Below are 17080 nucleotides of genomic sequence, written 5' to 3' on the forward strand. Positions count from 1 at the left end.
ATCAATTTAAGCAATCGCTGTTGCATTTTATGCCAATGGTGACAGTTGGGATATACAATTTTGCTGCTTTGAAATTTTGTAGGTGGCGCTCTAGAGTCACCTACAAACCCTCTTCAGATGTAAATTTCCCCACCTCTGACCTGTATGCAAACTTTCATGAGTTTGTTTAGACTTGACTCGTGCATGATTAACATTATTCCCTTGATCCAATTTTTCCTAGAATTCAAAGAAATATAGAATCTATTGAATGAGCTATTCAGAGAAAGAGTTCATGTGTCTCAAGCCCTCAACATGTTAATGTGTAAAATACACTAGTGCCAAAAAGACACTGCAATGGTCATGTTAAATGCAGTTGTTTTGATAGATGGAAAAAAGACCAATGTGTAGTTTCAACATCATTTTTTCTTTAGACATAATGCGTAAAGGAAATACTAGAATTTTATAAAATTGGCCTGAATTTAGTTTTTTAAGTCTGAATATATGTACATTTAAAGGGTTTTCTCACTAAGCCATATTTAGATCCTCACATCTCCAAGAAGCACTTCTGGTTTCTTTATTTAATTTTTAAATCTCACCAATATACATAAGTCTTTAATCTAATTTGAAAATATGTTTTCTAATTCATATATAGCTCCATAACTGCATGCGAAATAAATGGATTGCATTGGTTTATTGGTACAGTAATACAAATAGAGAGGCAATGAAGTCATCTATTCACCTGTTCTCCATCACAAGCTGTTTCCATCTCTCCACAAGAGGTCAGTATTGCACCAACAGGTGATAAGATTATCACAGCTTCCCACAGCCAGTGTCATAAACACATTATAACTCTTACTGTTAAACATATACAGCATCAGATGTTCAGACGGCACAAAAGTGATATGTACAAAACAACAACAAATCTATGCATTCATGCTGTGAAATTGAAACAAAAATCACACTGAATAGTAAAGGCAGCACATTACAGGTATTGTGACTTGATTGTGTTGTGTGTGTGTGTGTGTGTGTTTGTGTGTGTGTTTGTGCGTGTGTGTGTGCGTGTGCGTGTGTGTGTGTGTAGGTGCTCGGACTTTTGTTTTCTCAATGTCTTGGAGACTTCTTTACATTATTGAAATATCAAAACGGTCGCACAGTACAACATCCTTAAAAGCTGCTGTAGTCTTATAGATAATGCTTTGTACTTGTAGGTGTGTTTTATTACAACGTATAACATACAAGAGACATTTTTTTAGTAATCACGTAGACGGTCTTAACTGACCTTCACTGTGATGAGACATCTTCCAGTCAACCTGATGCCACCCGAAGACTATAAGAGAGAGACTTCTTAGCAGCACATCGCAGGTAAATCGAAATGTTTATAAATTAACTATAAAAAGAGATTCACTCTGTTTCAGAGTGAATCAGATTCTAGAAATGCATTATAAGGCATTGGATGATAAATTTAATTGCTGTTACTATATTTAAAATCCAAATAAATGCAAATGAGTGGTTTGAACAAAGAAATGTGAACAAAAATACTTATCGATTCATCTAATGCATACTATTAATATAAACATGGAAAACAAATTGCCTTAAAAAAACAATCTGCATGTTCTCTTTAAGAGCCTCGTGATGCTGATGAGTTGTTATATTCTGGATCATCTCTTACCAAAGCACAGAGTTTGCTACCGATGATATGTGCTGAACATCTTTTACACATTTTTAGTGAGCATTTTCCAGGTCTGGTACCAGAAACGGTGTATCTATTTAACAAATCTTATAGTAAGTTAGGTCATTCATTATGAACCTCATTTTTTAATATAGGACAGAAAAAGCAACATTTGTGTGCCATGTATTTGATTTGGTGAAAAGAAACCTACAATGTCTGTTCTCTAAACCCCTTTTGTGAATGATCTGTGTTCTCCTGAAAGGGAAGGATTCATTCGGCAAGACTCAAAAAATGTAGTATGCATTAATATGTAGCTCTGACTCCGTTGCCCGCCCCCTCATAAGAAACCCAAAACAGATCATCGGACAATATGGGTGGGATTCCTGTTATCACATAGGTGGAGGGCCTTACCCATATAGAAGACCAGAGCCTACTCTCAGGTCTGAAACAGAACATTATGATCATACTACTGTACATCTGTCAATCAAGGGTGCAAAAGGCCCATCGGAATTGATGAGCTTAGAAAAGTGCTGCAAGTGTTAAGAACTGAGGCCGTCTGTGGGCATCATCGACATTCTCGTTTGAATTCTTACTTTATTAAAGTACTTCAAAGGGACTACAGATGTCCCTGTTCAAATACTGAAGAAATTTCTTATGTGGAAGAGTCTGTGGAAAGTGTAGAAAAATGTTTAACCAACACAGATGACAAACTGAAAAGCCTCTTCTTAAGACTTCAAAATAGCAATTCTATGACTTATGACGTGAAGAAAGTGAGGTCACTGTATTTGGTCCTGCTTCTGACAAGTGCATCACACGTCAATGCCATTGAAGAAATGAATGGTGGAATAGTTCCTTATCGGTGAGACACTGTATCATGCAGAAGGTAGCAGGAGATTACAGAAAATAAATAATTATATTGAGGAATTCAAAGATGGGACAGTGTGTAAAGTCATGGGCTCAGTGCCTAATGAATGTGACAACAACAGAGCCACAAGTGGAAAATAATGCTGCGAAGTCATGCAGAAGCTAGAAAGGTCAAGAAGAACATTGTGGAAGGACATTCTTTTTAATATTTCATTTTCAAGTTTGAGGTGTCGGAAACCAATTGTGTGTGTGTGCAGTAAATACAGACAAAAGAAAATGTTTAATGGTAAATTTACAGAAAAACAAATTTGTCATATCTCTCCCAAATAATGTAGAGAGAGACTGATTTGGTGTGTTTTGGGAAACAATGTCAAAGGAACTTTTTTAATGAAATGAAGAAAACATGTTTTCTTAAACCTTATGGAGAAGTTATAATCCTTTGTATTTATGTGTTTTAATAGTTGGTGTAATAAGTTTGAACTTTCTTGTAGCAACATATATAACTGAGATCCTTAAAAATATGCATCAAACAACTATGTGCTTAATGATTTTATGATTATTTTTTACACAGATTTGGAATATGACACATAACTGTTACTTTAGCTACAATGCATATACTGTATTCCCACTAAGAAATTACACTCTTGAAGATGAACGGGAGCTATTTTGATGAGAATCTTAACAAAAGTTCAAATTAAGCACAATACATGTTGATAAACCTATTTAAGTTATTATATATAAATAAGCAAGTACTTTTAAAGTTTATAAATACATTTAGTGTGCAGTAATAGTACTTTATATTATACACTAAATACATTTAAAAAGTATTAAAATCTAATTTAAGACAGCATACTTGCTGAAAGTACAATAACTTTATTTCACATATGCTTCAGTTTATTCATTATTACAACATTATAAGTGTACTTCTGTCAAGTTCTATAAATGCACACTCAATAAAAATTATGTCGAAAGTCAAACTTAATTGCACATTAATATAAAGCACATTTTAATAAAGTGCACTTAAGTGTGTTTTAGAAATATATCTTTAAAACTGTACTCTCTTGAATGACAGAATGTCATTTTGCTATCTGCAAATACACTTTTAAAAAGTGTGATTTGATCATTTAATTCACACTAAAAGTACACATTCAATACAATTAAATACACATATTTTTCACAAGGGAGTCGGTTTTGGCAAATTTGCATCACGTATCACATTTACTGTTGTAGTAGATAGAACAAATGGACAATAATGTTGTATAAGCGTAAAGCCCTACACAGCTCTACAATGTAATGTAATTGTAAAAGGTCCAACTGCTTCATTCTCATCACAAATTGTAGTAATGTTGCCTGGATATCTGCCATCAGTAATGTTTAAGTCAGAGAGAGATCTGCAAGGTCTGTTATGAGAAGGCCAAAAACATTAAACGTGCAGAAAATGAACACTAGGGTGCGCTAGAGGCAAACATTTGCATTGCGGGATATTGCTCCTCATGATGTTGTATTGATATTTTCATGATGTCTGAGATCAGTTATTTCAATAAGTTTTCTGAACACAGAATCAAGATAACGTACACTATTACTTTATTTTTATTTTTTAAGTGTTATATACAACTCATCACAGTTTTGAATCTAAAACAGACACAGAACAGTGAACATGATTATGTGACATAAACACTCATGTTGTTGTGCTGTTTTGTCATTTTTACAAAAGTTGTATTTGGCTTTGTGTTTAGGACTGGAAGATGCTTGCATTTAGAATGTCTGAGCAACACTGACAATGTTCGACAGGATTTGATTTGCATCTCTTATAAGTCAAAAAGTAAATGAAAAACATGACTGAGTATCATTCAGTGTGGGTGTGGTGAGGTCACAGATCTTTTGACGTATGGGTAGGCGGTGTTAAACACGCTGGTGGTGTTTAAGGGTTTAAAAAGATAAATTGTTCCTGTATCTTTGTGATTCAGAGTGAAGTGAAGATGGTGTTTTACACGAGAGTCTCGGTGCTGCTCCTGCTGACATTTCCAGCTGTCATCCCTGAAGTTGTAGACTTCAGTAAGTGTAGTGAGTTTTTCTTTAAAGGAAAGTCTCCTGTGATAACTGGCATTCTGGTGAATTCAAAACCCCAGAATAATCAATACAAAACGATCTGTCAAAAATATGAGAACGCTTACAGATTTGCAACATTCTACGACACAACAAACAGGATTCCAGTTTTCTCAGCCTACACAGTCACTGTGGATAGACAGATTGAGAGACCAGATGATACATGGATGAACGAGCCTCAGGTGATCTTGATACTATTTTGTTTATTTCTTCCTCTCCGGTAGGATTCATTCATGATTATTGTGTTTGAATTGTGAGCTCTTTACACTGTACACCCTGTATTTGCTGCCATATGCTGATACATAGATTAACTTAATGTAATAACAAATGTAATATTATGATGAAATCACTACATGACAGGTCAGTTTCCTACCAAAGATAATGATATTCAGTGCTTGTTCTACTTCTCTTAAAGTAATATATATATAAATATATAATCATACACTCATAATCAATCCTGCATGCTGTAGCCTACCACGAAACACAAAATGTTTAGAAAAAAGCTAAGGGTGAATCAATCTTGACGAATGTAATCTTTAGCCTTTAATTTAATCTCTTCTTAGTCTACTAATATCTTTCTTTTAAACATTTGTTCTGCAGCTCGAAGTGTCCAGTGTTGAGATGGGCATGCCATATGAAAATCAAGCCACAGATGAAGACTTCTTCAATAAAAGTGATAATGTGAATCGTGGTCACTTGTTTCCCAGCTGTCATTCAGGTGATTAAGTCATCGCTCGTTCTACATTCACATATACCAACACTGTGCCACAGAAGAAAAGCTTCAATGGCGGCAGCTGGAATCGCATGGAAATAGACACCATACAGTTTATGGCTTTACACTGCCGTGACAAAAATGGCAAAAAAGTTTTGGCCCATGTGTTGACAGGAGCTGTGCCTGGCAAAGATCTACTAAAATATAGAGTGAACATCCCATCATTCATGTGGATGACATTCTGCTGCTATAACAATGAGTCACCATTCTCCAAAGCATACTGGGCTCCAAACCAAGATGAATATAACGACAATTTAACAATCACAGAAATAACCCTGCAGGAATTACAGAAAAACCTGATTAATAATAAGATTAATGTCACACAACTATTTAAGAATGACTGTAAATAAAATAAATGTTTACATTTTGCCGCAAGTAAAGATACAGAAGCAGAAATAAAACAATATTTTTTCTGTTTGATTAGAGACTTCTGTCAAACATTTTATGCTCTTCTTGCATCACCTTACAGCCAGCTTTCAACTTAAACATTTACAAATGCTTCGTAGCACACAAACAGTTAATATAGTTTCAACAAATTTACTGCAAAAAATATATAAACTGAATAGAAAGTAACTGGTTGAAAATATGTCTGTATGTTAAGAAATGGGATTGTGTGTATACTGTGTGCCCTTTCTGCAATAAAGTTTGAAAAGTGCAACAATGTTTGTAAATCAGACTCATCTCTCTTATTGGTATAATATGTGATAATTATCACTACTGCATAATGTTTATATTGTATATAGTAGGTGAGAGGTAACATCATAAGTAAAATCAGTTTTAATTATTACAAAATAAATATAGATCATATTTGTATTAGAACATTTATTTCCTGATGAACACAGAGCTCAAAACCACACAGATTTACACCGCCCACCCCTGCATTGACTATAGTAGGAAAAATTACAATGGTAGTCGAAAGTGCCCCAGAAATGTTTGCTGTGATATATTCTTCCAAACATCTTTCTCTGTGTTCATCAGAACAAAGAAATGAATACAGATTTGGAACAACTCGAATGTTAATATTCGATGACTGAATATTTTTGGTTGAACTATCCATAAATAACAAAAACGTATATAAATAGCAAAGTATATAATATGTTGTAATGTTTTGCACAAGAGCTATAAGATCTAACTTTACTTGATCCGCTCTTGTTGTGGGCTTGTGGTCATGAAATTGATGTTTGTGGAGTTTTCATCGGTCTGTAACTGTTGTGAAAGCATTTAAAAATCATAATTTATTGCAGTACCTTCACTACTAACTACTATCAGTAACTTCTATAACTAATAACAAATAGTGTTCGATCCTCAAATTCTGCCATTATTATACTGTATGTCTTGTTGTGACGATCCTGTCCTTACTGTTCTTATATTTAGTGCCTTGTTGACAGGGTTGTGACAGTACTATGTGTCGTTTGTATGTTTTGCTTTGTGTGGAGACACGTGGCGGTCTGCTTCAAAATTTCACCGCGTGTCTTCCTGTTTTCTGTATAGCTCCGCCCCCTTGTTCCCCCCTTAGTGTTTAATGTTCAGTTTAATGTTAAGCCTTGTCACCAGCCCGTCCCGATCCTTTTGTAATCTCAGTTTCCTCCTATTTACTGTCTCTGATTCCCTTACTGTTCGGCGGTTCATACTGTGTGCCGCTTTGTGTCTTGCCCTGCGTTACCCTTCCTGACGTGCTTGTTGATTACATGTTTCTGTGGACTTTCCTTTGTTCCTGTTTGCTTTAGAATTATCCTTTGGATTACCGATTTTGCCTGTTTTTTTTTTGTTCCCCTTGCGGGAAGTATTTCATTTTGAAGTCTTCTATTATTTACAGTGCTTTTCCCCATCGAGGGTGTTTGTTTTAGTCTTTTGTAATAAAGTCTTTTGTTCAACCCTTCACCTGCCTGCACTTGGATTCTGTCCACCGTTCCTGATACTTCTAATGTTTTAATGCTACTTAATCAGTAGTAACACATTTTAATGTTACTAAATACTTTCAATATTACTAAATTGGGCATTATCCCAAATTTGATGTGTGAAAATGTGCTTTAATGGACTTATTGCACGTATAGCCTCGTGACATACTTCCAATTTGTGGCTCATTAAATTCCGGTTATATACTATGTATATACTTCCTGTGAAACCGAAATCATTCTAAGGATTCTTAAGAATTCTTTATTATTTTTTGTTATTTCGAGCATATGATTTTACAGGTTTATAGAAACCCTGTCCAAACTCTTACACAAAGTAAATGAAAAATATTTATTTAGGTGATGTACACTTCAACAAAGGATTAATACATAGGTAATGTATAGCTGTTTGCATAAACAGCTTTAGAACTGCATGTTAGAGGCATGAACTCAGTTTTTCACCTTTTCTCCATCACAAGCTTTGTCTCATCTCTCCACCAGAGGGCACTGGTGCACATGTGATCAGTACACGATCTTGACCTTACCAGCAGGGGGCTGCCTTAAAAAAGCTATTCTAAAATTTAAATGCCTTATTGTAATTGTTTCTGAAGCATAATAAAAACATAAAAAAACAAAAAAAAACTGTTCTAACGCTCTCACGGCAAATGTCAAATTTCTCGCAATGCTAACACTGAGCTAGAGGAAAGCGAAACCATAGAAGGAGGCTGATGATCAGAAAGACATTTTTACGGAATAGTGAGTATGACAAACCTTAACTCTAAGTTTTTTTAATGTATTTTTAATGTAAATCGATTTCAGATTATAATAAGAATTTAAGTATGTGAACAATATGCCGTAGTGATCCCATTGGGGGTCACCTAACAAAGCTTTGGAAACGTGCCAGCCTGGGAATCAAACCATTGAGTTTTAAATCTGGCTCTCCAACCATTAGGCCACAACTATCTTTGACCCAATGCATCAAATATTGCATAATAAGTGAACAAGAGTGATGATAGGCATTCCTCTGGAGTTAAAATACTTCACTTTAACTGTTGAAAATTGTGAGATGTGTGTATTTTATCCAATTCAAAGTATATACAATATTTAATATAACTTCATAAGGTTAAACATGAAGTTGCTTAATTGCAATGGGTGAGATGGGAGGAAATGTAATTGTATTATTGCTGTAACATTCTAAAATATTATATCTAGTCTGTGCCTCCACGCCCACTTGACGCTCATCAAAAATGCACACATGAGCAGACACCTCCTATAGCTTAGTAACATTTCCTTAAAATAACTAACTGGAACATTGAGAGTCTTCAGAGAGTGAGTTGCTATGGTAACTTACACATCCTTAAAGTTATCTCCGTTTTGAAACTGAAAGTATGGGGTTGTCCGCTAACTTAAAATTACCGGGGTATGTCACATAACCAGCTTTCTGGAATACACCCCTAGAATATTTAAGCCAGAGGTATGCAAAGGTCTGTTATGACAAGGCCATTAACATTAAACGTACTTACCACTAGGGCGCGCTAGAGAAAGTGGAAAACATTTGGGTAGTTAACAAATGAATGTGTGTGTGTGTCAAACTATAGGAAAAACTATCATAATGTATGTGAGTTTTATCTTCACTGTTGTTTTAGATGAAAAAAAAATATTTTTTACATATTATTAACAGGTTGTTTTCAAATGTTTTGCCATCACACCATGCCGCAAAAGGAAAGGTATATTTGAATTGAGAGTTATATTACATAGCGGTATATTATAGTTTAATTCTTAATACACAAAACTGTACTAAACATACTGGAGCAACAGTGACAATGTTTACAACTTTTTGTTTAAATTAAAGCAAAAGAAAACAAGATTATGCTGCAGTCAGCAACACTTTAATTCTGTGATATCATTCAGTCAGTTTCCTGGTAAAACTGTGGGTTGGTCAGCATGGTCACAGGTTTTGGGCGTGTGGGTAGGCGTTGATAAACATGCTTGTATCTACTGCTGAAGTTTTTAAGAGTTGAGAGAGACTAATTCCTGCTCTGTGATTCATTTATGAGTGAAGATGATGTTTGTCTTGAGCACCGCTGTTTTTTTCATTCTGGCATTTCCAGCCATCAACTCTGAAGTTGTAGACTTCAGTAAGTGTAGTGAGTTTTTCTTTAATGGACAGTCTCCAGTGATTCCTGGTATTCTGGTGAATTCAAACTCTCAAAATAACAATTACCAAACGATCTGTCAAAAATATGACGGCAGGTACAGATTTGCAACACTCTATGACACAACACACAGGATTCCAGTTTTCTCAGCTTACAAAGTCACTGCAGATGTAAGGAACAGCGAAACTACTGTTTGGATGGAGGAGCCTCAGGTGATCTTGAATGTTTGGTTGTTTTTTCCTTCTCGACTGTTTGATTTAGAGAAGAGTATTGTGTTTCAGTTGTAAAGTGCGTTCTCTTTATGCATCTCCTGTCATTTGCTGAGTAGATGTAACTTTATTTTGAAAGTTATTAATTATAAAAGAGTTTGTTGGTTATTAAGGGCTTAGGTTGAGTTTTCTGTCAGGGCTTTCTTATATCTTGGGCTCATTGTAATTGCCTTAAAGTAATAGTTCTAAAAATAACTGTTATTGGCACATTGACAAAGTGATCTCTCTTTTGTATGATGCTTCGGATAAAAGTGTATTTCCTACTTTTAAACATTTGTTCTGTAGCTCGAGCTCCCCAGTGATGAGATGGGCATGCCATATGAAAATCAAGCCACAGATGAAGACTACATTGACAATAATTTGGATGTGAATCGCGGTCATTTGTTTCCCAGCTGTCATTCAGGTGATGAAGTCATCTCTCGTTCTACATACACACTTACCAACACTGTGCCACAGAAGGAAAGCTTCAATAGCGGCAGCTGGAATCGAATGGAAATGGAAACTATAATGCTAATGGCGGAAAACTGCCATGACAGTGAAGACCAAAATAAAGTTTTGGCTCATGTGTTGACAGGAGCTGTACCTGGCAAAAATAAACTAAATGAAAGAGTGAATATTCCATCATTCATGTGGATGACATTCTGCTGCTATAACAGTTCCAGTGAGTCGTGGATCTCTCAAGCTTACTGGGCTCCAAACCAAGACGAAAATAAAGCTGACAATGTCACAATCAATGAAATAAGCCTGCAGGAATTACAGATATTACTGAATAAAGAATGGGTGAATGTAGTACAGCTATTTTACAGCAACTGTAACAAGAAAGTAATATTTCACTGGTATTAAAAAAAAACAGATAAATATTGCTTGCAATGACCATTTGTTCTTTTTATTGGACCAGAGAATTTTGCGTTTCATGCACTCTTCAAGCATAATTTTACATTCATCCTACTTTTAACTCAACATAAAACTTTTTTAACATTTACAAATGCTTCTTTAAAAAGATGTAACAAGTTCTCTTATATGTATTGTAAATATAAGTCATGAAAAGAAGCATTGTATATTGCGGCCGAAATCACATTTTTCTTTTGCAATGTCTAAGCCATTTTGTAGTATAAACAGTGTGTTCACATAGAAAACCTATTGAAAAACATGTACATTAACTGTCTTTTTTCTTCAATAAAGTTTGTACAAATCCAACTCCTCTCAAACATTTTATAAACTGTATAGTAGACAGGACATAACATCACAAGCTGATCTATCAGTAATCTCATTTTAGATAAATCAGTAAAATAAAGCACATGTAGCTCTCAAGCACTTTTAACAACTGAATGATAATATATCTTGTGTGTGTGAAAAGCAGCAGCAAAATAGTCCAGTTTCAGTTAAGCTGTATTCCAGTCAAAACTGTCCTCACGTCGCCTATTATCAAAGCTGCTGCTCCACATGCTCATGCTTCAGAATCTTTGTGAACAGTCTGCATGTTAAGTTTTTACAACATGTCAAATTATGATTTAGTTCATGGAAGATGCGTTGTTTGTAAAGCAACAGAGTATGCGTTTAAATAAATAAATAACATAAAGACTTCAACCAGCTTAGTACATTTTTAAGTTAAATCCATTGAACTTTTTTTTGAACTGACTGTATTTTACAGTGAAAGCAGCTCAATATAATTAAAGTTCAATGGATTTAATCAATCTTATTTGATTTAACTTAAAAATGTAAGGCAGCTTGAATAGTCATTTTTTAAAGTGCTGCAGGCAATTATCAAAATAGGGCAAAGATAATAGGTCAAGGTGAGTAGAGCTCAGGACAGGACACAAGAATTCTAGAACAAAGTATAATTTTCATAGTTTTGAAAGAGCCATGATTTGAGTAGTGCTGTCCTGTTGTTCAGAAAATTACCCATCATCCACCCTAATTATGACTAAATTTGTCTAAATTTGTTTAAAGTCTAGGACGAAATATCGACAATAATGGAAATTCTTCTTCATATACAATGCAGTATATGTGGTACTTCTTTATTGGCAGGTCTGCAAAAATAAATGTTTTAGTGAAGGCATGTTGGAAAATATAAAGCTGCCTTTGGAATTTTTTGGTTCACAGGAATATTGTAGGTGGGTGTGCTTGTGTGTGTTGGTAAACTATTAAAGTGCATGAAGGAGGAACATCAGCACTAGAAGAAACTGCAAGCCTTGCGAGACCTTTGTATCTCTTGTGATAAGGTTTAGCTTGAACACGGATGAGAATGCGTCTGTTAGTTGCCTGTATAGTCTGTGTGCTGCTGGCACTGAGCTTTCCAGGCATCGTCTCCAAACTTGAAGACAACTTCACTAAATGCAGTGATTTCTTTTTTCAAGGGGAGTCTCCAGTGATTCCAGGCATTCTGGAGAATTCAGAGCCACAGAATAATGATTACAGAGTAGTCTGTCAAAAATATAGGAACAAGATCAGGTATGCAACACTTTACGATACAAAGAAGAAGATTCCTGTTTTCTCTGCTTACAAATACACCGGAACAAAAGTATTTGTGAAACAAGAAAGTCTGCGAACTCGGATGATTGAGTTGGAGGTTTGTTTATATTTCTTTGCACATTTTTGAGAAACGTGTTTTTGTATATGCTTCGTTTCGTAAACCTTGTCCTCTTACTCTTATAACTTGTCCTTGGCTGTTTTCTTTTAGCTTGAACCCAAAGATGCTGAAATGCGTGTGCCATTTGAAAATCAGGCAAGAAATAAAGACTACTGGATAAAAAACACATATAAATATTTCCCCGGTACATTATTTTCTATGAGTCACACAGCTGATGAAGAAACTGCTGAATCTATACTTACACTCACCAACAGTGTGCCGCAGACAAATGGCTTCAGGGATGGAATTTGGAATCTCGTGGATCAAACAACTAAGGAAAGCATGGAAAATGACTGTATAGATAACAATCACAACTTAGTTGCCTATGTGATGACAGGAGCCGTACCTGGTAATACAATGTTGAATCAAAGAGTGAACGTTCCATCATACATGTGGACGGCATTTTGCTGCTATAACAGTGCAACAACATCATGGGTCTCTAAGGCTTATTACACTGAAAACAAACGGAAAAATGTGACCAAGATCAAACTTAAGAGCCTCATGGATTTACAGGAATTTCTAACAACAAAATTGGGTAAAAAAGTTGAGCTGTTTAAAAACAATTGCAGTCTGGATGACTCAAAGTTCAGACGCTGGATTCTACCAAACCGAAGACTGAAGAAGTATATTATGCGTGCTTCAGAGCGGCACGGCGAAGTTCATTACCTGTCTTAGAATGGTTCAACATGCATCCTTTCATCAGATGGAGATGGACAGAACAAATGGATCCTTCATTGCATGTGCTGTTATGATAATCTCCAGCAATACATCCTGTTCTTTGAATTAAAAGCTTGAATATGTATTGCTGTCTTCTTCAGCAGAGCAATGTCACCTTTTTTGGATCAAATGGCTTTTCTAGAAATTGTGTATTGCAATCAAATGCTTAATCATCAAAAATGAATCTTAATAAAGCTTGCAAGTGCAAAAAATAGCATATCAGTATCATCTTTGTGTGTCTGTTTGTTTGTGAAAATGATGTTGCACAAATTGAGATTCCAACGGGTAGACAAGCTTCTAAACCATAAGGGACCGGGGATCCATTAAGGGATTTATTCATATTTTCTATGTACACTGTGATATTCACATCTCTTAATATTCCCCTGAAAGTCGGATTCCTTTGGGTTTTAGCAGATCTTTTCCTGTTATCTGTGATGCAGAACAAGTTAGTTTATAATCTGTAATTTAATTGAGACTAAGGCTGTTTCTCAATATGCGTTCTTCAGTGGTCTTGTGTCATCAGTTCCAATGCTTAAGAACACAAGAACAGAGAACGCATGAAGTACCAGGATGTGATCTTGACATCAATGATGCATCGAGTGCTTCCTTGTACGTAGTAAACCCGCTTGAAGTCCCAAAGTCACTGCAGCGCATCCATCCAAGTTTGTTGATCCGAGGCTGCCTCGCAAAACCGGTCTCCACGGGAACACAAGAACGTTCTTTGTGTTCTTGGAATTGAGAAACGGCCTAAGTATAAAAGAATGTGCTTAAACTTAAACACACAGCTATATTCAATGTATATTAAGTTATTTTATTTTACTTCCACCAAAATCTATTTCATAATTGTTATTTTTTATTTATTTATTAACAGGTTACTTAATGTCTCTAAATGATTTCTTGAATTTCTTAAGAAACACAAACGCTTAATTTGTAAAAGAGAAGTGAAAGCCAAAACAAATAAATGCAACATCATCACATTAGACAAGACAGTAGGTAATTCTGCAAAGGGTCATCTTGATTTCCATTAACTTCAGAGTTTAAAATAATGTGAGTTCCAGTGCTATTCATTTACGGTTGCACAGAACCACAGACTTGCAATGATGCATTGATTAAGTAAGAAGTCTTTACCACTAATCACTTAGCAATATGCCAAAAAAACACTAAACATCTCAAACAATCTGGTAACCATCCAGAAAACTTTTTTGGATATCTGCTACATAATGATAAAACTAATTCTTGTTATTGTGAAACATAGAAACAGAAACATCACAAAGTCAAATTTGAATCTGTAAATTAATATTTATTTTTAATGTTTAAAAAGATGTTTACATTAACAGTATTAATAGAACCCAGAATTCACAAGCATTCACATACAGTAGGTGTGAGATAACATTGATATGACAGAATACTATTATGAGCACAATAACCTGCAATAAAGACTGACTAATACGTTTTGTAATAAGTTTTATAACAATTTATCTTCATTTTGATATTTTGAAGTTACTGATGAGCTTTTTCTTAAAAAATAAGATACTTTGGAAAAAATGAATGGCACAAAATCCACGCCCATATTGAAATCTAGACTAGTGCAGTTAGTGAAACAATTTGCCACAAACTGGAAGGACTCTTTACATGTTGCCCGTAGAGTCTCTGCCAGTGGTAACCTGCCGACATTATTAATTTTCATCAGTTCATTTTATTTATGTCCCAGTGAAACATCTTGGAATGTGCAGCTTTATTTGTTGTGTTGACGTAATCTCCTATGAAACATTTAAAGAGTGCGAGACATATGAGTGGCCCTGGACGCTTTTAAAATAACCAATAGCTTTTTGTTTAGGATGCAGTCAGTCTGAACCTGGCAAAACTGCATTTAACAGCGTGATAACCACAGTAGTGCAAAAGTCTATAGAAAAGAATTGGAAGATCAATGATATGTCATTTGAAACTTGTTATTTATGTTGGTGAGTGACAATGACAGTTCATTGAGTGCAGGACGAGCTGCTTTAATGTCTGGCGAGCCTAAGCATGAAAAAATATTGTTGTGAATAGTTATAACAAACACACAGCTACATTTTACATCTTCACACCGTTGTGGGCTTCTATCAACGAAACGTTGAAGCAGGGTGCCCACTTGATGACACCAATGACATACCTTACCCTCCTTTTTTCACCACATCACGCCGAATGCAAATATCAAGAGTTTCATACTAAAGGGATTGAAATATTGTTCTATTAGCTTTACTGATAAGCATGCCATTGAAAATTCTTATATACCGATTCATTCCTCCTCCTCCTATCCGTTTCTGACATTTGATAGTTAACTGTAATAATAAACAATGAACATTTGTGGAGTTTTATCAAGCACCAGTTTCACTAATATATTGGTGGCAGTGTCTCTAGACTAACTTTCACAATGCTGCCCAGGAATTCTCATTACTTATCATATAAAACAATTATATACATGTAAAATAAGTTCTCTCTCCCTTTCTTCCTCATTTAATGATTCACCACGCAAACTAACCTTTGTGAAGTTGACTAGAAAATATGGAAACAATCCCAGAGTTACATTAATGATTACTTATATGCTGATTTTATTAAATGTTACACAGTGTTTTTTTACATTACCTCTTTTACATTTTTGTAAAGAAACAGTTGAAACTGGTTTAAGGATGGTTAACTTCTCTAAATTATTTATTTCCTACGAATTACAAACTTCTTATTTGTAAAAGTGCAATTTAAGAATATGAAAGCAACATCATGACAATCTGTAGTTTAAAAACAGCATCATTTAATCTGTAAAAAAGTATTCTTATTTTTCCATGAACATTGAATAAATCACATTGTCTTATAACCTCTGAAAACATTGAATGTTACACCTGTCAAAACAATGGAGTGAAGCAGTGAGTGGGTGAAGAGACTAAAATTGATTGCAAAAATGTTCTTATTGGGAAAATGTAACAATATTTTAACTTTGTCTGTTTAACTGTATGTAAATGTAATTAATAAAAAAATGAATTGTAAATTTGTACGTTTTGGGCCTATTTGTGATGAAACATAAAGTTGGGAGTCATAAAGTCATAAAGTCATCTTATCCCATGGGGCAAATATCCCATCTGGAAGATAGGTATTATCAGGCTATGGAACAGAAAAATGCTCCTGTATGCTGTATCTGGATAGTCATCTTGGAGAACTCATGAGAGGAACAATTTATTATTTTAATGTAATAATCTACTCTACAAACAACAAACACACAACATACATAATTGAATGCTTCCATCATGAGCAGAAAACATTTAAATATACATTACCTATACATCAGTCTTTTTAAAAGTGTCTTTCCTTCCAATTTTTATAATGTTTTTAATAAGAATAATATTCATTTTGAAACTGGGAGGTTCATATTTTTCATTTGTTTTCACAGGATTTCCACGACAGTTTGTTGAGGGATGCAAACGGATCCTCTACATGCGAAACTCATGCTACAATTTGCCAGTAAATGAACAGTGTTCTTAAAGAGGGATTCTTTACCATCTCACCCGCCTATATGCAGGGACATGGAGATGTTTAAATATAACCATATAGAGAGCTCTATTATATTATTATATTATATTATTATTATAAAATCTTCACAAGGTCCCCAATATTCTCTCCAGCAATGCAAGCAACAGTAGATTAATGTTGCATGTTGTCATCACAGACCTGCTGGTGTGGACATAAAGTCTAAATAACATAGAAAAGATACATTTTCCAATGTGTTACGACATCTTTCAGTGTAAGAGGCAGTATTAAATTCTTAGAAACAGGAAAACTGGTTGCAGATTTGAGATGATGCTGCATTTATATTCTTGAAATGTACTTCTCTTTACAAACGAAGTTCCTGTTTCTTAAGAAATAAATCATTTAGAGAAGTTAACCATCCTTAACTTGTTTGAGTTGTTTCTAAAACACTGGTAAAACCGGGAAATGGAAAATGTCAGAAACGGAGGCTTTTTGAAGAAGGTATAAAACAGTAAATAATGTTAAAATA

The 17080-nt window shown here is 34.8% G+C and overlaps 2 protein-coding genes across 3 annotated transcripts; both read left to right on the top strand.

The window, feature by feature from the left end:
• The first annotated feature begins 9325 nt into the window (after positions 1-9325).
• LOC130415843 (endonuclease domain-containing 1 protein-like) lies at positions 9326-10838 on the top strand. 2 transcript variants are annotated; one of them, XM_056741814.1, is made up of 3 exons: positions 9326-9650; positions 9993-10110; positions 10282-10838. In XM_056741814.1, exons 1-3 carry the CDS (start codon positions 9345-9347, stop codon positions 10548-10550), a joined length of 693 nt encoding a protein of 230 aa, XP_056597792.1. In that variant the 5' UTR covers positions 9326-9344; the 3' UTR covers positions 10551-10838. The 2 variants fall into 2 exon arrangements, with proteins under 2 accessions (XP_056597792.1, XP_056597790.1); XM_056741812.1 differs by having other exon boundaries at positions 9993-10838.
• A 1070-nt stretch (positions 10839-11908) lies between these two features.
• LOC130415908 (endonuclease domain-containing 1 protein-like) lies at positions 11909-13203 on the top strand. Its single transcript, XM_056741913.1, has 2 exons — positions 11909-12276; positions 12388-13203. Exons 1-2 carry the CDS (start codon positions 11947-11949, stop codon positions 13009-13011), a joined length of 954 nt encoding a protein of 317 aa, XP_056597891.1. The 5' UTR covers positions 11909-11946; the 3' UTR covers positions 13012-13203.
• The last annotated feature ends 3877 nt before the right edge of the window (positions 13204-17080 follow it).

Source organism: Triplophysa dalaica, chromosome 25, assembly GCF_015846415.1.
Source record: "Triplophysa dalaica isolate WHDGS20190420 chromosome 25, ASM1584641v1, whole genome shotgun sequence".
NCBI lineage: Eukaryota > Metazoa > Chordata > Actinopteri > Cypriniformes > Nemacheilidae > Triplophysa > Triplophysa dalaica.